We start from the raw sequence: 27,771 nt of genomic DNA, 5'->3' as shown, positions 1-27,771 counted from the left end.
GTCTGACTTTTATTCAGATTTTATTTTTTACTAAATGCGGTTTTGTTTATTTAAAACTGGGGAAAAACTGAACTGCTGCACAGAAACAGCATTTTGTGTTTTCACCACAAACAAGATACATAAAGCAAAGCAGAGAGAATGTGACTGATTTTAAGACTTTAAAAAATAACAAATTATTTCATTATAAATATTCTTGTAATTGTTCATTAAACGGCAAAAGAAAGAAGCCGGAGGATCTGACGCTATGGAGGAACAATCTGTGATTCATCAGGTTTTGATAATATAATTATTGCGGTGTGGTTAATTATTTGTTGTGTCCGATGATTTTCAGCCACAACATGTGTGTGTTATTTTGTTCTTTCTCTGCGGCTGACATCTCCATGGAAACATCGTACATGTTGCAGCAGTGTATCAATAGTGGTCCCTCTGTAAGAATACAGCAGGACGTCCACAGGACTTCAGCTGTTCATGAAGGTTGGACAGTTGAGCCACACAGGTCATTATTATCAGATTGTGTGTTAAATAATATAACATGTTACTGCAGATAAAGCACTGTGTGAGTTCCATAGTATAAATTTAAAAAAAGAAATTAAGGAAATGAAAGGAGTGATCTGTAAGGTTCCTCTGCTGTCTGTGTACTTAAAGGAACATTTCCGCCTTAAAATGACCATTTGTAAATCAGTGATGTCATGTTATCTTGAATTCATGAAGAAATCTTTGTTGTTCTTGCATGCCTCCACGATAAACGGCAAACGTGTTTATTGATTGATTGGGGACCACATTAACAACAGCAAAACTATATCACAACAGGCACATGCACAGACAGACCCCAGGTGGTGCTCATGCACCTGCCCTTTTGCCCACTGTCTAGATAAGTGCCCTGTTTGCGAGACGTTTTTTTTTTTCTATTTCTTTCAATAATTTTAAATTTTAGTTTTTAGATTTGGTCCATGGCATCCCCCTGACCCTTCCTCTTCAACTTCCCTTGCGGCAGCTGCACGTAAATCGAACCCCTGCAGAGCAACATCACGTCTCCCTCATCTGCCTTCATGGCAGCCACTTGACAAGAGTGGTTGCCTTAAGTCTTGGCACTCTGTCTTTGTTCTGAAATTAAACCACTGTTAAAACATCTTAATACGGGCAGTCTAATGTAGGCAGTAACCCATTGTTGATAGGCGTCAAGTTGCTGTCCAAAGTCCACAAGTCTTTAAAGTAAAACTCAACTTAAAATAATGTTTACGTCTCCCACGTTGCATCTCTGGTAATTAATTTTGACAAATGTAACATGCAGTTTGGGGCTGCAGTGCATAAAGAGCACTGAGGAGGGAGTGTGGGGCTGCTCGTTTCTGTTCTCTGGGACTCTTCAACAATATTTACAGCTTCTTTAGAAGATAATTGACATGTGAGTATTTAAAAAAAGAAGGAGAGAATGAGGAGAGGAGAAGAACAAATTGAGAAGAGATGTTTGTGTTACCACTTGAACACACATTTTTGTACTTTGATAATCAACTGTTTAGAGATTTGATTCATTTGATTCATAGTCCTGCCTGAACTAACGCTATGCTCAGTTTTTGTTGAGATATAACGGTCTTGGAGACATTCAGGCTCTAATCTCCCGCAGATTTTCATATAAAATGGCCAAATCTGAAGTTCCATCAGGTTCCACAAATGCATAGTAATGTAATGTGGTGTTGAGATAATAAAAGGGGACTTAGGATCGACCCCTGAGGAACTCCACAGATCAGAGGAGCACAATCAGGATGGAGACAGAGACGTTTAGATAAAGAGGCGGAAAACATTCTTGTTATCAGGCATCAAAGAGCTGTCAGAACAAGAGAAGTGTTCCTCTTTGAGACAGAACTTCCCCTCTTATTCTGTATCTGCTCAGTCTGTCCACGAAGTTTGTCTGACTGGAGGAGGTGCTAATCCCTTAAGATTATGTTTATATTACAGAATCATAGTGAAGTTTGACGAACTGTTGGTTTGTGTCCTCCAGCAGCAGCAGAGCCAGTCACCATGAGTCTGGACGAGGATGCTCGCTGGCTTGAGTGGGTCACCAAACAGTTTGAGACCATCGCCGGAGACGACAAAGAGATCGACATCAACGAGTTTAAAACGGCTCTCAAGGTCAAAGAGGTGAGGCAAACATGAATACTCATATCCTAAAGTTAAAGTATTCAATTCATCCCATGACTGAAATCTGATTCTCTGTGACATCATGCCTATACATTATTAATACTGAAGCACCAGTGTTTGATGCTAAATGGTTCCAAACTGAGAGGTTGGGCCCATCTAAAGGGTCACCAGATAAATCTGAGGGGTCGTCACATGATTAATGAGAGAGAAGAAGAAAAAGCTATGCTCTGGTACGCAAATCTGATTCTGAACTTTTCTGTTCGATTTAAGTGAAATATTAATCATTTGAAACGTTAAAATTTTATATCCTCCTGAGACCCTGTGTCCTACGACAGAGTATTAGGGCCACATTGAAGAAGAAAAAATTCGGAGATTTCAAGAATAAAGTTGAAATATTACGAGAAAAAACTCGTAATATTTCGAGAATTAAGTCATAACTGAGAAAAAGTCATAATATTACGAGAATAAAGTCGAAATATTATGAGATTATAGTCGTAATTTAACGAGATTAAAGTCATAATATTACAAGAATAAAGTCGTAGTTTTTAAGGAAATAACCAACAACAAACAGAATATCAGAATATATCATATCACTAACGATATTTTCACCCCATTAAGTCACATCCCGTTATTTCCTCTGTAAACCTAACGTTACAGCAGCCTACAAGCATGCTGTGTCAATAAATCAGCTCAGACACTGTTAGAAATGTGATATTCAGCCTAATAACATCATGCTACAACAGTAATAACGTCAGCTTTAGTCAAATGGCTCTAGCTCTCCCGGTAAATGTCATAAACTCTGGACACATTTTCCCTGTATGTTGACATGATAATGGCCGCGTTTCCCAGATCGCTTAACTTAAGAAGATCTTTCACTAAGAAGGAGTTGTAAGATCGAGCTGACCCACTCTTAACATTCTTCTTAGCCACCAAACGCTCACAGATCCAGCCGCAGCAGGCACATTAATATTACACTAGCCTAAGCACCCTGTGTGCGCTCAGAGCTGTGGCACAAGTTACGCACGAAAATCTGGTGGAAGAAAAATAATAATAAGACGAAAAATAAGTAGGCTGTGTATGACTTATAGCTGACGACGTGGTGGGTGATTGATGCACCTGACGTCGATTGATTTAGTTTCAGCACCGCGGTAGTGGCCAGCTCCTGTTAAGAGTTTCTTAAAGAGTGATCTCAAGTAAAATCTTAACTGGATGCAGAGAGTGAAAAGAAAGCAATAGCCTAATTTAAAAAGTTGCCTTTATTGAAAATGCATTTAATCTCTGATTCTATTTGAAAGCTATTTCTCAAGACGAGTTCTGTAATTACCTTGTCCGCTTTCATTCTGTTTATATCTTAACAGGAGCTGGCCACTACCGCAGTGCTGAAATTCTAAATCAATCGATGTCAGGCACATCGATCACCCACCATTTCATCACTGTCCCCATCTCTGTTTTATCATCTCCTTGCTTAGGCTAGTGTAATATTATTATGCCTGCTGCGGCTGGATCTGTGAGCGTTTGGTCACTAAGAAGAGTGTTAAGAGTGGGTCAGCTCGATCTTACAACTCCTTCTTAGTGAAAAATCTTTTTAAGCTAAGAGCGATCTGGGAAACGCGGCCATTATCATGTCAACATACAGGGAAAATGTGTCCAGAGTTTATGACATTTACCGGGAGAGCTAGAGCCATTTGACTAAAGCTGACGTTATTACTGCTGTAGCATGATGTTATTAGGCTAAATATCACATTTCTAACAGTGTCTGAGCTGATTTATTGACACAGCATGCTTGTAGGCTGCTGTAACGTTAGGTTTACAGAGGAAATAATGGGATGTGACTTAATGGGGTGAAAATATCGTTAGTGAAACAGAAACAAGCGTTAGTTAGGGGACAAGAGCCAAGAGTCACAAAGACTCACGTATGTTAAAAGTTACTAACAACTGGTGTATTTACTGTAGGCTATGTGTCCGGGGTCCTTCACCTGTGGAACGAGTAATGTGACCACTAACTTGTCCCCAAACAAACGCATGTTTCTGTTAGGCCTATTTGTGTTTCACTAACGTTCTATATGTATTATGAAGAATGTCAGACTGGCCAATCAGTGGCAGAGTTGAGCCCGGAGTTTCGACTGACACAGAACCGGCACGGTGCCGGTTCCCAAACCTAATTATTAGACTACTTACAACGGCATGAAAGACAATCTGATATTCTGTTTGTTGTTGGTTATTTCCTTAAAAACTACGACTTTATTCTTGTAATATTATGACTTTAATCTCGTTAAATTACGACTTTAATCTCATAATATTTCGACTTTATTCTCGTAATATTATGACTTTAATCTCGTTAAATTACAACTTTAATCTCATAATATTTCGACTTAATTCTCGTAATATTATGACTTTAATCTCGTTAAATTACAACTTTAATCTCATAATATTTCGACTTTATTCTCATAATATTATGACTTTTTCTCAGATATGACTTTATTCTTGAAATATTACGAGTTTTTTCTCGTAATATTTTGACTTTATTCTCGACATCTCTGATTTTTTTTTTTCTTTAATGTGGCCCTAATACTCCGTCGTATTCATGGGCACTTTTTTGTGCCATCTAGTGGTAGTAAGAGAACAATACTCTAAGGCCCTGATTGCACAGAAGGCATTTTAGCAGTTGAGGCAGGCTTTTTGTAATTGTTTTTTGTCCCTGAGTCATCCTAAAATGGATCTAAAATGGACCTGATCCTCGATGATGGCCTGGAACTGGCCATCATGGAGGAGAAGCTCCTGGACCAACTGGTGGTACTCCCCATGATCCACCCTCTTTTTTAGGGTCTCATGTACCCACACAGATTTCCGTTTCCCTGTGCCCAACAAACTATTTGCTGACAGCCTCTCACCCTCAACCAGAGCTACAGCAAGTACCCTCTGCCTCAACATTTTAGGAACTAGATACTGATTACTGTCAAACAACAAAAAATATAAATAAATGGTAGATTGATTACACAATATACAGTTAATTTATTGCAATATATTTTATCACAATACTCAAAATAACAAGTTTCAAATTGCAATAATATCGTATTGTGGAGCCTCAGATGATTCCCACCCCTAATGAATGGACGTGTTCAGGTAAAGTACAGGTGATCACAGACACACTGACCCTTGCTGTTATATCTGATCGTGTTATGAGATGTGTTCTGATGTGTGTGTTTTCTCTGCAGTCTTTCTTTGCCGAGCGTTTCTTTGCGCTGTTCGACTCTGACGGCAGCAGCTCCATCAGTCTGGACGAGCTGCTGGAAGCTCTGGAACTCCTGATCCACGGCAGCGAGACAGATAAGCTCAAGTTCCTGTTCCAGGTCTACGACGTGGACGGTCAGTGACCCCAATATATATGCCTTCTTCCTCCAAACAGATCAGTGAGCCACACTGTTATTACTTAATTTTATACACCGTCCAGCTTCCACATATACTTACTAGAGCACCAAATGTGGATTAATCCGCCACTGAAAATAGTCCCCGACAAAGTCACTATTTTTTCATGTTTGTTTGAGGAAAACACTGATGAAATAATTTGTGTTTGTAAAGATCTTCAGTAGGAACCAGCGGGCTTGGAGCCGAGAGACACAGACAGGAAGTCAGACAGCGTTGAAAGATGGACTAATATGTTGTTGATTTGAATCTGACAATAAGAAAAATATTGAAGAACACCAGACTGGTCCTTTAATGAGATACTCTTTACATGTGATCATCTGTTTTAGTTCTGTTTTAGGAGATATTTCAGGTGTTATGACGAACTCTTCTTTCATTTTCCAACTTCCTACATTTCCCAGAATGCCACTGAGATGTCTTTGAAAAAGTTGGAGGCTGTTCTTTGCTCCACACGTTCAGTCTTTCAATCCATCCACTCTGAAACACACACACAGTCTCGTCTCTCAGTGTAATTGAGGTAAATTTTGTCCTACAGGCAGCGGTTCCATCGATCCAGACGAGCTGCGAACTGTTTTGAAGTCATGTCTACGTGAGAGCGCCATCTCTCTGCCGGAGGAGAAACTGGATGATTTGACGCTGGCGCTGTTTGAGTCGGCCGACAAAGACAACAGCGGCTCCATCACCTTTGAGGAGCTCAAAGCTGAGCTGGAGAACTTCCCTGAGGTGATGGAGAACCTCACCATCAGGTCAGACACCTGCATTTAGTGTCTGCACTTATTATCCAATTATTTGATTATTATTTATTATTCCTGTTATTTATTATTTTTCCTCCTTTTATTATCATTTTTATTCATATTATTAAATATTGTTCATTAATCCTTTTATTTTATAATTATTTAATATCCCTATTATTTATTATTATTTTATTGTATATTATTCTATTTATTATTATTGTTATTTTTAGATATTATTCCTAATATTTATAACTGTTCATTATTCCTATTATTTTTTATTATTCATTATTTTTTATTTTATTTTCCTGTAATTTATTATTATTTAACACCCCTATTGATTTTTTATTAATAATTAGTCCTATTATTTATTATCCCAATTATTTATTATTGTTCTTATATTATTATTCATCATCCCTCTTATTTGTTATTATTTATTATTCCGCTCATTTATTATTTTTTACTAACCCTATTATTTATTATTCCTTTTATAATTTATTATTATTTATCAACCCTATTATTTTTATGTATTTTTTTTTATAATTTGTTATTATTCATTATTCCTTTTATTTATTATTTTTATTAAACCAGTTTAAATCTGTATGAGGTCAGTTAATTGTGCTGTTTATGTAAATTAAACATCCAAAATTGTTTTATATCTCAGTAAACTTTTTTAGCGAAATTTGAAGGCGACGTTTGTAGACACAATTTTCCTCCTCCTCCTCCTCCTCCTCCTCCTCCTCCTCCTCCTCAGTGCTGCTAACTGGCTGAAGCCTCCCGATTTGGATCAGAAGAAGCGCCAAGCTCCTCGTTACCTGACTCGAGCCTACTGGCACAACAACAGCAGGAAGTTGCTGTTCCTGTGTCTGTACGCCTGCCTCAGCGTGCTGCTCTTCATCGGGGCCATGCTGCAGAACCGCCACGGCGGCGTCTGCTTCATGGTGGCGAAGGGCTGCGGACAGTGTCTCAACTTCAACTGCACCTTCGTCATGGTACGACACGGCTCAGAGCTGAAGCTGGAGGAGCTCACATGCTGCTCCAGTTTCCTGTCTGAGAACTTCATCATGATAAGAATTACATATTTTTAAAAACGAGTCCTGAGAGAAAATCATTATCAGCTAACAAGACTGAGAATAAGAGAAGCTTATCTTTGATTCTGTGAGAGGAAATAACATTAAAAAAAAACAGATAAATACAGAAAAATAAGTTGTGATTATTTTTAATGGATTTTAATGAAATATGTTGCGTTCAGGTGCTGATGCTGCGTCGCTGTCTGACGTGGCTGCGGGCGACGTGGGTGGTGAGGGTCCTACCTCTGGACCAGAACATCCTGCTGCATCAGATCGTGGGCTACGCCATCTTAATCTACACGGTGGTGCACACCACTGCTCACGTCCTCAACTTCAGTACAAACTCACTCTGTCTCTTCTTTAGCTTTGAGTTCATGTAATGATGGGAGAGTTTCATAAATGTTACCTCCTGAATATCATAACTCTCTTTTTATTTCACATGATTATCAGTTGACTACTTTGTTCTGCAGCAGGGGGTTATTTAGTTAAAAATGACCTTTGGTACAAGCACAGCAGCATGTTTTAATGATCAGCCGTGAGCAGTGAATGTAGTTGACACACAGCTGAAATATTGTTTGTGTCATGTGTTTCAGTGCGGATGGCAGAGAGCAGTGAGTACCACCTGTGGGAGTACCTGCTGACCACGCGGCCGGGGATCGGCTGGGTGAAGGGGACGGCCTCGGTGACAGGAGTCGTCCTTCAGGTGTTGATCAGCCTCATGGTGCTCTGCTCCAGCACCTTCGTACGACGCAGCGGACACTTTGAGGTAAAAGGAAACTAACCATGTTAGTATGTTTCCATGACAACAGGATGATGCTGTTGTCTGGGTCCAGAGTCAAACCTCTGAGTCTGCACTGTGCACCCAGCTGACGGGTTTCTCAGTTCGAAAAGCAGTAGATCCAGTGAGCGCTGCATGAAGACTTATCAAGTAGGGATTGCTCTTATTATCAGAGGAGTGGGGGGGGCTGGGGTCTAACTTTTTTTTTTTAATCTTGACCCTCCCTAAAAAGGCCCTTATAACCATTTTTTATGCATTAATATTCACACCAAATGCAGGTATTGGAGCCAGTGCAATGAGCGAAAAGCACAGGAAGATCATCACTGTATCCTATATGCTCAGTTTGGATGGCTCTCTTTAAAGTTTCTTAGACTTTTTCATTGGCATTCTCTTGTTTATAGAACTCTTCTTGACCTACTTCCACCATATTTATCTGTGTACATTAAGCAAAAAATGAAAATGGTTTTGCTGTCCGTTCTCATTTTATTGTCTCTACCGAGGGTACATACAGAGTTTGGGAGGTGAGCATGCAGTCACTAGTTCCTCTCGGCCGTTTCAAAGCTCTGTTGCAGGATTTTTGTACACAATCTTCTACACTCACCGACCACTTTATTAGGTACACCTTGCTAGTACCAGGTTGGACCCCTTTGCCTTCAGAACTACCTTAATTCTTGGTGTCATAGATTCAACAAGGTGCTGGAAAAATTCCTCAGAAATTTTGGTCCATACTGACATGATGACCTCACACAGTTGCCGGCCAGAATAATATCAGTAACTTATAATGATGGACGTAATTACAATTTAAAAACCTACCCTTTGATGTTAGAAAGTCAAAAGTCAGAACAAAGGAATACTTCTCACATCTATTTCCAAACAGGTGAGTAGGAGAGGGACGAGCAGAGCCCAATCAATAAGGACATTTATACAAAGTGTTTTTAAAGAGCGGCAACACACAAACATGTTTAAGTATCAGTTCAGTGGTGTTCATTATGTCTTCAGTTTCTGATAATCACTTCAGTTGTTCTTTTATCTCTTTTTAGGCTTCCTGACATTTTTCAGTGGAAACTTCCACCTTCCTCAGAAGTGTCACTTGGTGGTGGACGTGTAACAACCACCTCCAAGTGACACTTCTGAGGAAGGCGGTTATCTTTTAAAAGATTTCTGGTCTGTCAGAGCTGCTCACACGTCTGCAGAGTCTCAGTCTAACTATCAAAAATAATGATTTTAATGCTGCACCTAAATGTTGCAGCATTAAAATCATTATTTTTGCAAGTTAGACGATGTTGAAAGTTAAAAGTTGAAAATGAAATCCTGGAGTTAAGTTAGTTTTCACTGTTGTCATGAGAAGATTATTTTGGGGTTTTACTAGAAGGACTTTCAGACGTGTGAGCACGACACTTTAACATGTTGTCGTGTTAAGGCTCTTTGAAAACACTTTGTTTAAAAGTCCTCATGGATTGATTATCTCTGTATATAAAACAGTGATCTCTCCACCTCCACTCACACTCAGCATGTTTTTACACACACACACACACACACACACACAGCTCAGTGTGTGTGAGCGGCTCCCTCTGCTGTCTGTGCTCACTTGTTACAATAATCTTCTTTTTTTATTATTATTATTATTATTATTATACTCATACTGTAATAATAATAATAATAATGATAATAATAATACACATAGTTATTAAGAAATAATTCATGAATATGTGAAGTAATAAAAGGGATGTAGTGACAAAATGAATGAAAATACATAAATATTCAGCTGTAGTATGAGGCTTGGGGGAGGTTGTTACACAGGTATATAGGTGCTGTTAATGAATGGAGTCCATTATGTTTTCCAAAGCTATTTGTCTTTCTATTGAAATGTACTGAGAGAGTAGATGATGCCACTGCAGTGTTGAGAGGTTGTTTCTGTCTTTACAGTTGTCTTTTTAGTGACTGTTAGGGCGACGAGTACGGGTTGTTCATGTTTTAGTGGCGGTTCAACTGGTGCGAGATCACGTAGCAGACACACAGACTGGAGCGCTGTGGTTTGTGGTTGAGGATATTTTGTGTGTTTTGTTTGTCCAGAATGTTTGAATCGGGGCAGCGGCAAAGCCAGGTGGCTTCAAAGTAGTTGTCAGTGGTGTTTGTGTAGTTTATATTGTGTCAGGTGAAACTGTGTAGAACTTTGTATTGAATATGGGTCATTCAGAAGATGTTATTGTCGATGTGCATCCAGGAGTTGATGTCAGAGGATATAATCTTCTGTTTTTATTCTCATTTGTTGTTTTATTGTCCGGACACTGATCTGAGAAACATTCAACATCAGAATCAGAACAAAACAAAAGTCTAAAAGAAACATCTCCATGTTTTTTGTCTGGAAAAGTAAAGCATGATGACATTAAATATTTCTAGCTGACCACTTCAATGATTCCACCCTCCATCTGTCAGGCACTTCATAGAGCTGCAGACAGCTTCCTGTCTCAGGCTGTGTGTTGTGTGTCCTCCAGGTGTTTTACTGGTCTCACCTGTCCTACGTGTTGGTCTGGGCTCTGCTGGTGGTTCACTGTGCAAACTTCTGGAAGTGGTTTGTGGCTCCTGGTTTGCTCTTCCTGCTGGAGAAGATCGTGGGAATCGCTGTCTCGCGCATGGGAGGTCTTTACATCGTCGAGGTCAACCTGCTGCCGTCAAAGGTAGGGATGCACCGGAGCGACTTTTTCAGACCCAATACAATACCTGGGTTTTGGGTATCGGCCGATACAAAGTACCTATCTGATACCACTGTTTATTTAATAAGTTGTCTGCCTCACTGTGAGAAAGTGACTAGGATCAGTTTTCATGTGTTCTTCTTCTGAAGTTTTAGAGTCCTCACAACACTTGCGGAGATCCCAGGGGAGAGGGGGTAGCAACACAACTCCACCTAATGGAGGCTTACGGCGCCCCAGATTCAAACCTCCCAAATCACATAATTGAAACCACAAAGTACCTCCATACTGCTTGTCCACAGTGATCCAAGTGTCCTGAAGCCCCGACATAAAAAGTTGTTTGGAAAAACGTCATTTGAACAGTGAGAGCTACAGGCTACAATGAGGCTAAAAACAGAGTTCAGATGATGTTCTTCCAAACAACTTTTTATGTCAGGGCTTCAGGACGCTTGGATCACTACGGACGAGCAGTATGGAGATATTTTGTGGTTTCAGTTATTTGTTTTTGGACGTTTGAATCTGGGGCGCCGTCAGCCTCCATTAGGTGGAGTTGTGCTGCTACCCCCTCTCCCCTGGGATCTCCGCAAGTGTTGTGAGGACTCTAAAACTTCACCTGAGCCTCCCTCGGCATATGGGTGAGTAGGTAATGGGTGAATTTTCATTTTTGGGTGCACTATCCCTTTAACTTCATCATCAGGTCAGAGATGGTTGATGTGGCTCTATCACAGCAGTGAGCTTTGTCCTCATCACATTAATGACAGCATGATGTAATGTATGAATGTGTGATGTCGTCTTTTCTGTTTCTGTGTGCAGGTGACTCACCTAGTGATCAAACGTCCTCAGTTCTTCCATTTCAAACCTGGAGATTACGTCTACATCAACATTCCCGTGATCGCCAAGTACGAGTGGCACCCGTTCACCATCAGCAGCGCTCCGGAACAGTCAGGTACGCCTCAGCTCTCACACAGTGGTGGAAAGTAACTAAGGGACTACTTCAGTATTTCCATCTTATATAGTGATACTGGGAAATATAAGGAAATATTGTACTTTTTTACTGCACTATATTTATCGGACAGCTTTAGTTACTTTAATACAAAATATAATCAATAATGAACAATGATGTATTATTACAGTCATTAAAATGAGTTCCACCTTTACCAGCTGCAACATTAAAGTGATGAACACATTAATGCATCAATAATCATAATCAAACAATATAGTATGTATTATTACGCATCATGAGTACTTTTAGCTTTAATACTTTTGTTTGATATACATTTTTAATTTCTCTTAACTATATGAGATTATTAGGACATGATACGTATAAAAAAACTAAGCTTTGTCTTTGAACAGTAAGAAGTACTGAAAACAAAAATGATGTCCTCATATCAAGGTGATGAAACAAGATGATCACTTTCCACCTCAGAAACATTCAACCATTTCTAAATGAAAAAGATGCAGAGACATTGATTCATGCCTTTATTGTGCATCTGCTGCTGGTTTAATGGAGGTTCCTAGCAACAGCTAGAAGAAGATCGCTGATGCAGCCTTTGTCAGTGACGCCCCAAAGCTATGGAGCACACTACCTATAGATATCAAGGAAGCTAGCTCGCTAAATATTTTTTAAAGAAAGCTAAAAACGTGTCTGTTCACTTTAGCCTTTAACTACCTCTGAATTTCCAGATACAGGTCTGAAACTCGTTCTTTTTACGCTTCACGCTGCTGCAACTCTTTTAAATTCTTACCTGATTTTATGAATCAGCTCTGTTTTATGTCCATTATGTCTGTTTTCATGTGAAGCACCCAGTGCTCATACTGCCCTTATTGTAAAGCAGTTTGTGCTGCATTTCTTGAATGAAAGGTGCTTTATAAATAAAGTTGTTTATTGTCATCATCATTATTATTATTATTATTATTATTATTACATGGGGACAATGGGTTTATTGTTAATAGTCTGTAATGAAGTGCGAAACTTTGTATTTAAGAACATTAATGTGCAAAAACAAATTTGCAAACAATGTAACAATTATTCATACTCAAAAGACAGGACCCAGAATGAGTGTTTTAAAGTGTTTCAGTGCTGTGACCTTTGACCTGCAGAGAGTCTGTGGCTTCACATCCGCTCGATGGGTCAGTGGACCAACCGCCTGTACGAGTACTTCAGAGAGTCAGACAGCGAGATGGTCAGCCCAAAGAGACTGGCCAACAGCCTGAGGAACCGGAGACAGCTGCTGACGGCCCAGGTTCAACACACACACACACACACACACACACACACACACATACACACACACACACATACACACACTCACTGGCCGTCAGGTTTTCATGATATTTCTCTTTACAGGAGGAGCTGTTCAGCTCCACAAACAGTAACGGAGCCGTAGCTTATAACGAGGATGACGCCATCGAGCTTAAGATGTACCGTCAGAACGGCTTCGAGGCCGATGAGGCTCCGCCCTCCCCACATTCTGGATCTCAGGGCCTGGCGGAGCCTCTTCCAGATGGGCTGGAGCCGGCAGAGCGAGGAGAGGCTCCTCCACTCAGAGAGGTCCCGACACATGTCTTCATTTTATTAAAAAATATCACAGTTATTTAATCTTTTATCTGTTATTTCTGATGGCATATCAGGGCCACTGTGGGTAAAACAAATAAAAATATGGAGTCAGGGGAGAGGGGTAATATTCCGAGAAAAAAAACTATATATATATATTATTATATATTTTATGATTCGATTCTGAAATCAAAAGTATTTCCTTACAGCTAAATCCAATTGCAAAGATCAGTTTGATGAGGTCATCCACTGCAGGTGTAATGCACAGCAATTTTCAGCATCTGTGGTCTGATGAGGTTGTGATGCAAAGTTACTCAATGTGGTTCCTTGAAACAAAATAAAATAAAATAAAATAAAATAAACAATTTCTCTAAGATTTTTTCTAGTAAATTTGTGGCTGACATTTCAGAAAAAAGTTTTTCACACAAATTTTCCACTGTAATTTCAGAAATGTTTAGTTTTTTCTTAGATTACCCCCATATTAAAAAAAAAGATCAAATTTAACCTTCCATGTCTCTAATATGCTGACGTAATGATATGATATTAAATTGCAGGTTTCTGCCAAGTTTGGTGAGAATCACAGATTCTGCAACATCAAGGTGAGCAAATACAAACACAACATAACTGACTGACAAACTAGGGCTTCCCCACGCCTAAGAATTTTCCTAGTCAACCAATAGTTACCATTTAGGGTCATTAGTCGACTAGTCGCCCGCGTGTTTACGATATAAATTTAAATATTAAATGATATATTTTGGGTGGGGCAACACAATGGTTTGAGTTGAAGGTGTGAGAAAGAATAGTATCAGTAACATTGTTAACACTGTGCTACATTACAGAGAAATACAAAACCGTACTAATGAACCTTCATTAATATAGGCCTATATTTTATCTACAAGTGCACGTCACACACTGAGTGAGCCGCCTGTTAATGACGCTGTGGGCTAATGGGCATGTAGCTACTTCCATGTTTCATGATTTAATGGCTTAATTTAAAAAAGTCAACGGAGTTTGCTGATGTTTGAACAAATCCTCATAATATTATGGCCAAATTTTACGAAAGGCCATTGCACTTGTTTGGAACTGGTGGCGCCCCCTATTGACCGATTTCAAAATGATCAAACACACGTGGTTCATCTTTGTTATTTAATGTACCCTGCAAGTTTTGTCATGATTGGACAATTCATTTCTGATTTCTAGTTTGATTTGTGTTGTCCCATGCCCATTTTTTGCATGTGTAGTGCCCACTAGTGGTCAGCTTGAATAAAACTTTCAGGATAAGCTCCTGGTATGTGTTGCAGCCTTTTGGGCTTGAACCCCTAATTAAAAAGACGGTGGCCGTCATGGCTTTAAAAACTGTAAATCTACCTGAATATGTGTTTTTTGACAGTATTGAGATGCAGTGTTCTCTGTGTGTGTCAGTGTTACGTAGACGGACCGTATGGGACTCCTACAAGACAGATCTTTGCCTCTGAGCATGCGGTCCTGATCGGGGCCGGTATCGGGATCACACCATTCGCCTCCATCCTGCAGAGCATCATGTACCGGTGAGATGCCAAATTCCTCTCGTTCCATCTGTTGCTTATCTGCTTCGGTGATGGTATTTTATATTTATTTTATTCTTATTGTTCTTTTTATTTTCTTAAAATTGCCACATTTTTGTTGCTTGAATCCTGCATGGTTTTTTTTAAATCCGGGATCAACCATGTAAAGCACTTTGAAACTTTGTTTTGAAAATTGCTTTATAAACAATGTTTATTATTATTATTATTATTAATATTATTATTAATGCAGGCATTTTTAACTATTTTTTGACATTTAATTGACCAATTGATTCATCAGTTAATCGAGAAAATGAGGGACAGAGTTTGAGGACGGTTCTGTCACTTTTCTAAAATATTTTTGGGGCATTTAATGCTTTTATTATTGAGCAGTGGAGAGTTAAACTAATACCATTAACATACACCCAAACTATACAGCGTCTTTCTCCCAACATCCCTGAAATAAAGCTGACAGACATTTTTAGGAAAAGGGTGCCTGAGCTGGTCTGCATGAGGTCAGAGAGGCAAAGAATGAATATGGTTCAGGAGAAGAATATACACTGTGTATAAAACTATCTTCGTATGTGACCCAGCTGCAGCTGTGATGTTGTTTTCATGTTATACAGATACCGCATGAGGAAGCAAAACTGTCCGAACTGTAACTACTCCTGGTGTGAAAACATCAAAGACAGCGAGATGAAGTTACGCAAAGTAAGAAAACAGCACAGACTACATCATGTTGTAGTTTGATGAAACAATTGAGAAAATGTGAACGATGGTGGACGTGAGTCTGTTCTGGACCCTGCAGGTCGACTTCATCTGGATCAACAGAGATCAGAAGTCGTTTGAATGGTTTGTTAGTTTACTGACCAAACTGGAGATGGACCAGGCTGATGAGGAGCCAGAAGGTGGGAAAGAGTGAAATCAAACTTTATTTATGTCAATCAATATATAGATAAAAGAAAGATTGCCATCCTTTAGTCCAAAATGGTGCAATTTGAACCCGACCTTGAGAATATGAATTGGGATCAGTTCATAGAAATCATCATCATAGGCCACATCAAGTCTGTGCATGTTGCTCTTCCTATAGAAGCACCACAAGTGGGCACTGGGCAGTATACAGCGGAGTGCAAAGTGCTCCACAAAGAACGATCTTCACATCAACTGAACACATGCTATATTTACGAGTGTCAAGTTGTGCATACAACTTGACACTGTGGATATCTTCATAATCAGATAAATCTTTGACAGTATAATGGCCAAGATACGTAATCTCATTCACACTTTTAGAGCAACACCAGATAAAAAGAATTAAGGAAATACTAATTTTCTGTCTTCTTTACTTATAACAATCTGATGTTGCTTTTACTGGCGTTATATTTGATGTCAGAGTCTGCACCATAGTCAGAGCAAATTTTCAACAGCTGTTGTAGGCGGCACTATACGGGCAGAAAACTACCAAAACACCTACATACATAAGATGATTTATTAAAATATTGCCAACCATACACCCTGTGTTACATCCATTCAACTGTTGGGACAAGTCATCCATGTATACATTAAAAAGAAAAGGGGACTGAATGCCGCCCTGTCCAACTCCGGTACTTACATGAAATGATTCTGATACAGAGCATCCCCAGCTAACCTGCACAGACTGATGAGCATAATTATCCATTATCCATATCCCCTCTACGATGCAATTTATTGAGTAATTTCTCATGATTAATGCGATTGAAAGCCTCAGAGGCATCTATAAAGCACATGAGCATTGTGGAGTTCTGACGATTATATTTACCTAAAATTTCCTTTAAAGCAAAAATACACGTCAGTGTTGTGTTTACGCTTGAAACCAAACTGGGCCCCGTTTCCCAGAGCCTTCGTAGCGCTACATGCATCGTAAGTTGTATCTTAAGGTTTCCCTTAAGCTTATGGGTTGTTTCCCAGAGTCTCCTTAGTGAAGATATATCTTCTGAAAGGTATATCTTGAGAAGGGCGGTCTGAATCACTTGTAAGCTGTCCCTTAGTGATGCGCTCCGTTCGTACTGTCACAGTTTGAGCTTTATTAGGCCAAAATTATGCTTTTTAAATGGACAGTTGCAGTATAATTCACATCTAGACTACTTGCACAAAGTACATCATTAGTTTAAAATTAACTTCATGAAAAATAATAATGAATATTGTGAATATATAGGTTTATTTATTTTTTTATTGATTAATTCATTCGATTTAATTTTATTTTCCTGAAACTGCACCAAAATGCTCGTCTGGACAAAAAAGGCATAGCCTCATTTATGATATAATATTTGACGGAGGATCAAATTATTATGGCAATACTTTTTATATTATAACGTCATTTATTTGCCTTTATATGAGATCAATCGATGCGTGCAGCATCAATTAATACACTTTCAGCACCGTGGTGAAGAACAGCTCCAACTTAGGATGTACCTTAGCAGCTCTCCTTACCAGCACCCGCTAAGGGACAGTTTGGGAAACACTCATAGGAAAAGACGTTCCTTAGCTAAGGTACATCTTAGAGACCTTCGTAGAGCGCTAAGGTACATAGAAACTGGGAAACGCGGCCCTGGTTGTCAGCTGTAGTGATGTATTTTTCCAACCTTTCCAGGAGGATTCTCTCCAGCACTTTATGCCTGGTTCACACGACACGATATCAGCCAGATTATAGCCCGGCGCAGTGTTGTACGATGTCAGTATAGATCATGAACGACAATGAGTGTCGTACATGATAATCCATCATTTCATCTTGTGTAGTGTGTCAGAGTAGACAACAACTGACACTGCGCCTGGGATGTCTCAAGACATTCCAACAGAAAGTCTAGCATGTTTGATTTTATTTTGTCGTTCAAGACTTCTCCCGTCACAACCGTCTTTGACCAATAGAAACAGAGTGATCTGCTGCCGTAGACAACTGTACGACAACAACACCCCAGCCTTTTAGATGTTTCCTCTAGGGGTGTTACCACAACAGAGTAAAATGGGAAAAATAAGGGCGTGAAACAGCAGATGCACTTTATGAACCCGGTACTGCCATTAGCATCATGCTGTCATTTCAAACTCAACACTTACTGTATATGTTTCAAATTAAAAGCCCCTTATAACTTCGGTTGAGAGAATCCCTTCATTTTATGAAAAGGCTTTTATTGTGAAACATTTGCAGGAACTTGTGGAGGATTCAGTGACTTGCATAGTGTGCATGCGGTACTTCAAATGTAGCTCCTGTCATCTGGTGGCACTTTTTACGTGACTACAACAACATTTCAGCTGGCACATGAACAGACACAGTGACTGAAATAATAGTAAAAGTAATAAAAATAGGACAAGAATAACTTGATGACATCACACACGTCGTGAAAGACGACCAGAGATGATTGGTGTGGACCATTGTGTAGCGTGTCATGTCTGTCGGCCAAGTCACGGCACGATTTTAGGACTCCACAATCGCCTAATGTGACATAGTGACTTTCAGAACGGGCAGAAATGTTGTTTACTGTGAACCAGGCATGAGGCTATAGGCCTAAAATTTTCCATGCTATTTATTTTAATTTATAGCATGGCATTAATCATTAAATCAAAAACTATAACCAAAAATTACAGTACAGCACTCCTTTACTCCTCACTATGTTTTGTTTTTGTTGGTATACCTGTAACTTTAACTGTCATCATTTCTGTTGCACCATTTTTTCATAAGAAATTATTCATCAGTTTGGAATGAAAAACGGTTACGATGAAGCTCCGCCCATCATCTGAAACAAACAGGTTGAAACAAGAAACAAGTTGTTATTCTATCTCACTGAGACGACACACACACACACTCACAGAGAGACGGGCGGTGGGTTTCACCTTCAGACCAAAATCACTACTTCCCCAGAGAGAGGACATCTACAGGAGGGAATACTGGGAATACTGGAATACTGCCACTTCCACCAGCTGCTGACTTCACACGCTGAACAGAAGTTTTACAAGAGTGAAGACTCAAAGTGAAACTAAATTTCAGGAAACAGGGAGTGGCTGAGCTGTCTGCCTGCTGTGATTTCAGCCTCGCTCAGAGACGAAATGGCTTCAGGATTCATTGACCTCCACTGCCCTGTCTGTCTTGACATCTTTAAAGATCCTGTTGTCCTGTCATGTAGCCACAGCTTCTGTAGAGCCTGTCTGCAGAGCTGGTGGAGAGAGAAACGAACACGTGAGTGTCCAGATTGTAAGACAATATATTCAAAGGCAAATCCACCTTTAAACCTGACTTTAAAGATGCGATGTGAGGCATTCTTATTGGAGAGAGACCAGAGAGCTTCAGGGACTCTCTGCAGTCTGCACTCTGGGAAACTCAAACTCTTCTGTCTGGACCATCAGCAGCCAGTGTGTGTCATCTGCAGAGATTCAGATAAACACACCAACCACAGATTCAGACCCATCAATGAAGCTGCACAACCACACAGGGAGGAACTTCAGCAAACTCTGATGTCCTTAAAGTGAAAGTTACTCATTTCTGAACATGTTAAGGAGAAATGTGATAAAGCAGCAGAACACATTCAGGTCCAGGCCCGACGCACAGAGAGGCAGATTAAGGAGCAGTTTGTGAAGCTTCACCAGTTCCTAGAGGAGGAAGAGGAGGCCAGGATGGCTGCACTGAAGGAGGAAGAGGAGCAGAAGAGTCAGATGATGAAGGAGAAGATGGAGGCTCTGAGCAGAGAGATAGCAGCTCTTTCAGACACAGTCAGAGCCACAGAGGAGGTGCTGAGTGCTGAAGACGTCTCATTCCTGCACAACTACAAGGCTGCAGTGGACAGAGTCCAGCAGCGCCCCCTGCTGGATGATCCACAGCTGCCCTCAGGAGCTCTGATAGACGAGGCCAAACACCTGGGCAACCTGACCTTCAACATCTGGAACAAGATGAAGGACATGGTCTCCTACACTCCTGTGATTCTGGACCCAAACTCCGCTTATCCATTTCTAACGCTGTCTGAAGATCTGACCAGTGTGACACCAGGAGAAGAACAGCAGCTTCCTGAAAATCCAGAGAGGATTGATGCTGACGACATGTATCACTCTGTCATGGGCTCTGAGGGCTTTAACTCAGGGACTCACAGTTGGGATGTCGAGGTTGGGGATAATCTACACTGGGGCCTTGGTGTGTTACCAGAGTCTGCCGATAGGAGAGGAGACTTTGTGGATGAATTATGGCCTCTGTGGTTCAATACATATGAATACTCAGCAATCGCTCCATCACGTACAACAGTTGATTTCCGATGTGAGAAAAAGGTTCAAAGGATCAGAATGACTCTAGATTTCGACAGAGGAAAATTGTCATTCTCCAATCCTGATACTAACACACACATATTCACCTTCAAACACACTTTCACTGAGAAACTGATTCCATTCATTGACACTACTTGTGAAGTGCCACTAAGGATTTTACCAGTAAATGTCCATGTGACTGTAGAAAAAATAGATGGTGGTGATGTTGATGCTGGTGATGATGATGATGATGATGATGATGATGACGTCTAAACTTTTGTCTACGTGGACATGCTACGCACCATTAGCTCGTTTAGATTCTCCGCAATTCAATTGTTCAGTTCATTTTACTGAGACCATGAGCACCAGGGCATACCATAATTCATTCAGATTAACCGGCCTGGTAAACATGAAAAATGAAATAGATCAAAGGTGGTGACTTCCTACCTCTGAGGCAGTTATGAAGTTCGAACATGTGTCCATTCCTCAACTACCCAATAAGTTATTCATTAAATCGATCAACAGAATCAAAAAGATTCGGCAAAAAAAAATAAAAAATCCAACTTGTGAATATTGTTTTAAGTGTTTTAGTGCTGGCTTAAAGCGAAGCAGAGCTGCACCCACTCTGAGCTGAATGCGCTCAAACTTTTAAGGGGTATTAGTGTAAGTGTACTGTGGTTTATATATAGTGGTTTGTCTATTGTAGCAGGTGTATTGTGGGATATGTGCTGTGGTATGTGGATTGTGGTTGATGTATTTTCTTGTTTATAGTGTTTTGTGGTGTATGATGTTTTAAACTGTATATTTTTAATAACATTTTAGGACTTCATGTAAAAGCCCAGAGTTGAAAATTAGCAACAGCTATAAACTCTGTGTGCAACACATCAGTCCCTCTATACTCTGTACTCTAGTACTGGAACTATGTTAAATGGCATCGTCCCTATCAAATAAAAAATAAATTGATAAATAAGAAGATATAGACTGGTGTTGTGTCGTTATCCTTTGGTGCGGTAAAACCACCATTGTGACTCTCTCTGTCTGTCTCTCTGTCTGTCGCAGTTAGATTAAATGAACAATTCTTGATAGATAGATAGATAGATAGATAGATAGATAGTACTTTATTGATCCCAAACTGGGAAATTCTTATGTTACAGCTGCAAGTAATTAATCAGTATGTGAACAGTACACGAAGACAAAAACAGATCAAAATAAATTATATGAGAATGTGGAAATATAAATTATATACAAAAATAAGTGCTAAATTTAAAATATACAAGAGAACTATACAGTAATAAAATAAAGATTTTAAAACTGCAAGAGTAAAAAAATGAGATCAATTATATACACACCACAGTGAGAAGTGAGGTAGATGTTGTAAAAACTGTGCAAAATAGCTAACAAGTGTGCAATTAGGTATGACCAGCAGTGCAAACAAATGGTTGGAAATTGGTTTGAATGTTATTCGAAAGCTTATTTTCTACACAAGTAATATTCATACTGTTTTTATTAAACAATTTAAATTGTATTTACCATCTTTGCTGAGCAACAGTTTGTGTGAAAGGAATTAAAAACTTGTCCCTTATAGACACCTGTTCCAAATGTTTACCGGTTAAGTTCAGTGATTGAAGCTAATTAAATTTCCCCCTTGGAGACTAATAAAGTATATAAAAAAATAAAGAAAAAAATAAAGAAAATACTGATTGCATTTGTTGGAAACGCTGCTTAACTCAATATCATTGTGGCTCAATAATGATCGAGGGTCACAGAAAACAAATTCGACATCCACAGTCACACAGTATTCTCTCAAGAAAATCAGGATTCTATTCAGACAGAAATAAAACCTGTGTTAATCTGTTTTCTGTCAGGCCGGTTCCTGGAGATGCACATGTACATGACGTCAGCTCTCAGTAAGAACGACATGAAGGCCATCGGCCTGCAAATGGCGCTGGACCTGCTGGCCAAGAAGGAGAAGAGAGACTCCATCACCGGACTGAGGACCAGAACCCAACCTGGACGCCCTGAGTGGGGGAAGGTGAGGACACTCTGTCATGTGGTGAGCTGAAGACAGTTAATGTGGTGATCATAATTAAACAGAAGAGTATCAATGTGCAATGTTCCATATATATCATGTAGTCTAGGGCTGCCACTAATGGTTATTTCAATTATTGATTCATCTATACATTTCTTTAATTAACTGATTAATCCTTTAGTTAATAAAATATCAGGAAATAGTGACACAAGCTGACGTCTTTAAATGTTCTGTTTTGTCTAGCAGGTTAAACTTAAACCTGCCACAGACAGTTTTTAGTAAGGTTTAACTTAAACCTGCTGCAGACCCGCATTAACTGAGGTTATCAACTAATCAACAGTCACGAGTGCGTTCATGTGAAAGAGGCGGGGGTGTTAATCACGAGTGACATCATCAGAACCATGAATGAAGTAAGCTGCTTCATATGATATGTGATGAAACAGTACCTAAAGTGTGTATGACTGCAAGACACTACAATATAAGTGGCGTGGGTAGTAAATGATAGTCTATACTGTTATTACGGAAAATGTTGAAACATTAAAAATACCATACAAAAATTCATCATTGGCCGAGGTTTAAATTACATGTAGTTATCACTGAGCTATATGTGACATTTGACGACATACTATACTATGATTTTTTTCCCCGCAATTTTTGATGACGTACTTGCTATGGCTTTTTTTCGCAGTTTTTGACGACATAATATTCTATGACTTTTTTGCGTGATTTTTGATGACATACTATACTATGACGTTGTTTTGTGATTTTTGATGACATGGTATAATATGACATTTTTCTGCAATTTTTGACGACATACTATTCTATGAAGTTTTTTGTGATATTTGACGACATACTATACTATGACATTTTTTTACGCAATTTTTAACGACATACTATACCTTGATTTTTTTTTGCAATTTTTGACGACATACTATTGTATGATTTTTTCCCCTGCAATTTTTGACAATATACTATTCTGACTTTTTTTTAGCAATTTTTGATGACATACTATTATATGATTTTTTTTTACACAATTTTTGATTACATACTACGACGTTTCATGATTTTTGATAACATACTATGCTATGACTTTTTTTTTGCAATTTTTGACGACATACTATTCTGACTTTTTTTTCTGCAATTTTTGATGACATACAACATTTTTACCCGATTTTTTAAACAACGTACGTTTTTTTTCTCCACAATTTTTAGCAACAAACAATACTATGAAGTTTTTTCACAATTTTTGACAACAAACTTTAGTAAGCTATAGTAAATCCAACAGAACATTAGTTATTTATGTCTAATAGTGCAGAATGTTGTAATAATTGAATGTACACTATTTTACTATTTCATGTTACTATCGTAGAGGTGAGGCCTACTATCGTGTTTGTCCCTCATCGATTTGAGCCTTTAAAGAGGGGGTGCACTTAAATATATAAAATATCAATAACATAAATATAAATGTGTATGACTTCTTTGTGTCTATGAAGCACGTTGGTCATATTTTCTTTTCACCAGCGGTTGTTAAGTCTCCAGGTCTCTAATGAATCAGGTGATGTGTTTGTGTGTGTGTCAGGTGTTTCAGAAGGTGTCGGAGGAGAATAAAGGGAAAGTCCACGTGTTTTACTGCGGCGCTCCTGCTCTGGCTAAAGTCATCAAAGCTCAGTGTGAACACTTCAGCTTCAACTTCTACAAGGAGAACTTCTGAGGTCACCTGCTGTTCAACACACAACTCCTGCTGCGTCTCCCTGTGTGTGTGTGTGTGTGTGTGTGTGTGTGTGTGTGTGTGTGTGTGTGGGGGTGCGCACCATTGCTTTGTACCCTGGTTTTTTTTTTTCTCCCAGCAGCTCCATGACGACCGTCTGTGTTGTGTTTCCTGCCTGTTTGTTGGACAGTAGAAGAATACTCATCATGTTCATCTGTCATCATAAACATAAAGTACCTGTGTCGATGTTGTGATGACTCACTCATGTCTGAATGTAGCAAATTAATCAGGTAATAAATAATAATAATAATTATTATTAAAGGATAATTCCCTCTGATCTCTTCACTGATCCAGTCAGTCTTCATCACATCACAATTCATCACATTTCAGGTGGTGTTAATTTAATATTTGTGGAACCTTCTCGACTGTGTGTACTCAGTCCTTTCCTACATTTCCCAGAGTGCATCTCAGAAATCCACAGGGAGGCAGCTCTCTGTGATATTATAATGGTTCATATATGTGAGCCACCACAGGAGTAAGATCGTAACTTGTACGTTACCATTACCTTACCGTTTTCAGGCTGTACATCCGTCTGTCCCATTCTTGTGATTGCAATATCACATGAGCGCCTCAGGAGAATTTTTTCAAATTTGGCACAAACATCCACTTGGACTCAGCAACAAAATTAATAAATTTTGGCAGTCAAAGGTCAAGGTCACTGTGACCTTGCATCTGTCTCATTCTCGTGAATGAGATTTCTCAAGAAAGCCTCGGGAGTTTCCTCAAGTTTGGCACAAACGCCCACTTGAACTAAATTTGGTGGTCAAAGGTCACTGTGACCTTGCAAAACACGTTTATGGCCATAACTCAAGAATATATATGCTAATTATGACAAAATTCCACACAAATGTCTAATAGGATGTAATAATAATAATAATAATGATAATAATAATGAAGTGACGACAGTTTATAACTAAATGGTGATTTAGGGCCACCAGTGCTGCACCTAGTTTTGTTTTGGCAAGGTTCTGGAAACATCAATAAGTCCAAACTGGTAGATAAAATTTCTGCACAATTACATCTATGCAGTGTTTCACTTAACTCTTGAGCTATCAGTCTATTTGACCTTCATTTTATAGATTCAGCACAGTAAAGATATATATTTTATCCTTAATATCTTTAGTACTAGTGTTAAACATTGTAGCATAATACACATTTTTATTTTTATGTTATTGCTTTTTTACATACTTTCATTTCATACTCTCCTTACTTTTTAGAATTAGCTATTCTTTACATCAGAGTGACTAATTAATCACAATATCCCCTTGGGGATCAATAAAGTATTTCTGATTCTGATTCTGATCAGAGCATCCAAAAGGTCAAAGGCCATCTTCACTGTGGCATCATAATCACTGTGGGGGAGTTTAAGTTGATTTTAAAGGATTGAGAAATTTGCTCTTTTAGTCAATGTGACTGTTCCTAAATCATTTTAGAAATTGTACTCAAATCATATTTATTCTTGTCCTGACCTTGTATCTTGTGTTAATTGCATACTGTGGTTTTTAATCATTTGTTGTGTGTGACAGTTGTATATGTCTGTCTTGTAACAATGTTTTATGCTGCCCTCTTGGCCAGGTCACTCTTGAAAAGCAGATTTTTAATCTCAATGAGGCTTTTATCTGGTTAAATAAAGGATTTATATAATGTTACGCAAAAAAACGCTTTTCTGGCCATTACTCAACATCATATCACAGGAACAGAAAGGGAAGACATTTGGTCAGATACTGAATTGGTGACACTAATTTTGGGTGTCCACCTTGAGCATGCAGCTTATTTGCAGCAACATCCATACTGGACGCATTGTCAGCTGTCATGACGACATATGAGTCTGGACTGCGACTATAATTTGACGAGATATATGCATACACGCACACACACACATATGTGTGTGTATATATATATATATATATATATATATGAGTCTGATAACGCTGTTCATCCCAAAGGGTGATGAGTGCAAATCTATAGAATGCAATAAAAGTAAAATAATAACATAAAAAGCTATCAGTAAGGTGCAAAACTTTTGGCTACACAATGCCAGAAAATGTAAACAGGTTAACCATTAATTAAACCGGTCTTTTATATTTGGATAACAGTATTAATAGATTGGTTGATTGTCCTCTCCATTTTTGTTTCGTGAAAGTTAATGTTTAAGTTATTTTTTTAGGTCAGAGTGATTGAGCATATTAGTAAATGCTTTCTAAATTATTAGAATAATGAATGAAACCAGTTTTATTTATTCAATAAAATAAAATAATTGACCCACATTCATAAAGCAACTATTTCCAGGGTTACTAGTCGATGTAAGAGTTGCCTCTTTCTGGTGCAATTATGGTGTTTACCACCCAGCGGATTGAATAGCATAAGTATATCAAGAGAATGTAAATATCTTTAGAAGTAGTAAAAGTATTTTTTTTTTTCATCTGGTGACTGGATTACATCATAAAAACACTGATTTTGATGAATGGACGTTTGTATAAGGAGCGTTCGATTAGTTGTAATCGGCGCTCTGTTGATAAGCCTGTGAATGTGTGTGTATGTGTGGATAGCTAGCTAGCAGTTAGCTAGTTACGCAGTAGCAGACTCGCATCGGGCAGCTAGTCAAACATTGGACCAATGCCTTAGAAAACATTTTTCCTTTGCATCCCTTAGATGATCAGAATGATGTCCATTGCTTTTAGTGGACACGCGTCTTTAGAATAACCGCAGATCACCGATGTTAGCGATAGATAGATTTATTATTTGCGGCGGCCACATTTTCCGTTTTTGGCCGAGCTAGCTAACTAGCTAGCATAGCTGCTATTAGCTTGTTAGCATCGCCTGTGATGGCACAGCCGGAGAGCGAGTCGGTAACGGAAGGTAGGCCATACAGTTCGATTTTATTCATTCTTTCACATCACCATCGTTGAAATGTTGAACGTTATTAATGTATTCGTGTTTGTATGTTAACGCTAATCTTATTTAAACCCCAAATAACTTCATTTTCCCGATGGTTGGCTCGTATCCGGAAAGCCAATTTAGCTCTTTGGTTAGCTGCATCAGAACAGGGTTAAAAGGCGAGCTAACACCGCCTAAATGTCCTTTTAGGGGGTTGTTAATGTTTCTGTTAAAAGTAACGTTTAGCTGGGTGTTGTCATGGTAGCCACAATACAAACTGTGGAGCCTTATAAAGGCTAACATTATAAAACTGCTGTCAGAAACATACTGGCATCTGTTTGTTCGTCATGTATAACGTTACTACTGAGAAGGCTAACTGTATTTATTTTGGTGTGTCTTTCATCAAAAATTGTTTATATATATATATCTGTTTTTATGTGTCATTAATCACGCGCACAAGTCAGATCATTACAAAGATATATTTAGTCAGATGGTGTATAGTAATAAGCTGCTCATTCATTTAGTAAAGGTCAAAGAGAATTATTTTAAGTATTAATTATTGGTATCAAGGCAAAGGTGGAGATCCTGTACTGCTGTAAAAGTAGTAATGTCACAGTGTTAAAATACTGTGATAGATTTGTGTCAATATTATTTGTGTGAACAGATTGACAATCAGTGTATTAATGTGTAGTCTTTGAATATGAAACACCCTCCACATATACACAAAAACATTTGCAAACTCTAAAAACTATGATGCAAATGTAAAACAGTTCTACAAATATGGAACTTACAAAACTATTTTGCAAATATATAACAGATCTGTTAATGAACAAACAAAAATACAAAACAAAACGACTGTAAATCGGTAAACGTAGAATTGTGATTCACAAAATAACAATTTATCGATTGAAAGTTATT

At 38.7% G+C, this 27,771-nt stretch overlaps 3 protein-coding genes across 3 annotated transcripts in view; all 3 read left to right on the top strand.

Moving 5' to 3' along the window:
- The window catches only part of nox5 (NADPH oxidase, EF-hand calcium binding domain 5), a 29,956-nt gene extending 4,332 nt beyond the window's left edge, over window positions 1-25,624 (top strand). Inside the window, exons 2-17 of the mRNA XM_033635234.2 lie at window positions 1,997-2,136; window positions 5,352-5,502; window positions 6,095-6,305; window positions 7,045-7,282; window positions 7,543-7,696; window positions 7,954-8,126; window positions 10,634-10,816; window positions 11,642-11,774; window positions 12,929-13,071; window positions 13,176-13,379; window positions 13,937-13,981; window positions 14,805-14,929; window positions 15,550-15,634; window positions 15,732-15,831; window positions 22,045-22,211; window positions 23,788-25,624. Coding sequence (XP_033491125.2) covers window positions 2,017-2,136; window positions 5,352-5,502; window positions 6,095-6,305; window positions 7,045-7,282; window positions 7,543-7,696; window positions 7,954-8,126; window positions 10,634-10,816; window positions 11,642-11,774; window positions 12,929-13,071; window positions 13,176-13,379; window positions 13,937-13,981; window positions 14,805-14,929; window positions 15,550-15,634; window positions 15,732-15,831; window positions 22,045-22,211; window positions 23,788-23,919 — 2,364 coding nt within the window. The 5' untranslated portion in view covers window positions 1,997-2,016 and the 3' untranslated portion in view covers window positions 23,920-25,624. The remainder of the gene's footprint in view (window positions 1-1,996; window positions 2,137-5,351; window positions 5,503-6,094; window positions 6,306-7,044; window positions 7,283-7,542; window positions 7,697-7,953; window positions 8,127-10,633; window positions 10,817-11,641; window positions 11,775-12,928; window positions 13,072-13,175; window positions 13,380-13,936; window positions 13,982-14,804; window positions 14,930-15,549; window positions 15,635-15,731; window positions 15,832-22,044; window positions 22,212-23,787) is intronic.
- LOC117262335 (nuclear factor 7, ovary-like) lies at window positions 16,808-21,156 on the top strand. The gene has a single exon (XM_078167663.1). The coding sequence runs from the start codon at window positions 19,562-19,564 to the stop codon at window positions 20,450-20,452; it is 891 nt and encodes a 296-aa protein (XP_078023789.1). The 5' UTR covers window positions 16,808-19,561; the 3' UTR covers window positions 20,453-21,156.
- An 893-nt stretch (window positions 25,625-26,517) lies between the features above and the next one.
- ambra1b (autophagy/beclin-1 regulator 1b) overlaps window positions 26,518-27,771 on the top strand; it is a 38,076-nt gene continuing 36,822 nt past the window's right edge. Inside the window, exon 1 of the mRNA XM_033634612.2 lies at window positions 26,518-26,835. The gene's annotated coding sequence lies outside the window, so the exon portion shown is untranslated. The remainder of the gene's footprint in view (window positions 26,836-27,771) is intronic.

The sequence above is a fragment of the Epinephelus lanceolatus genome, chromosome 5 (genome assembly GCF_041903045.1).
Source record: "Epinephelus lanceolatus isolate andai-2023 chromosome 5, ASM4190304v1, whole genome shotgun sequence".
NCBI lineage: Eukaryota > Metazoa > Chordata > Actinopteri > Perciformes > Serranidae > Epinephelus > Epinephelus lanceolatus.
This window is presented reverse-complemented; position numbering and strand designations above follow the sequence as displayed.

Excerpts from the sequence above, each read along its gene's own strand:
- LOC117262335 (XM_078167663.1), top strand. The coding sequence starts at position 19,562 with ATGGCTGCACTGAAGGAGGAAGAGGAGCAGAAGAGTCAGATGATGAAG.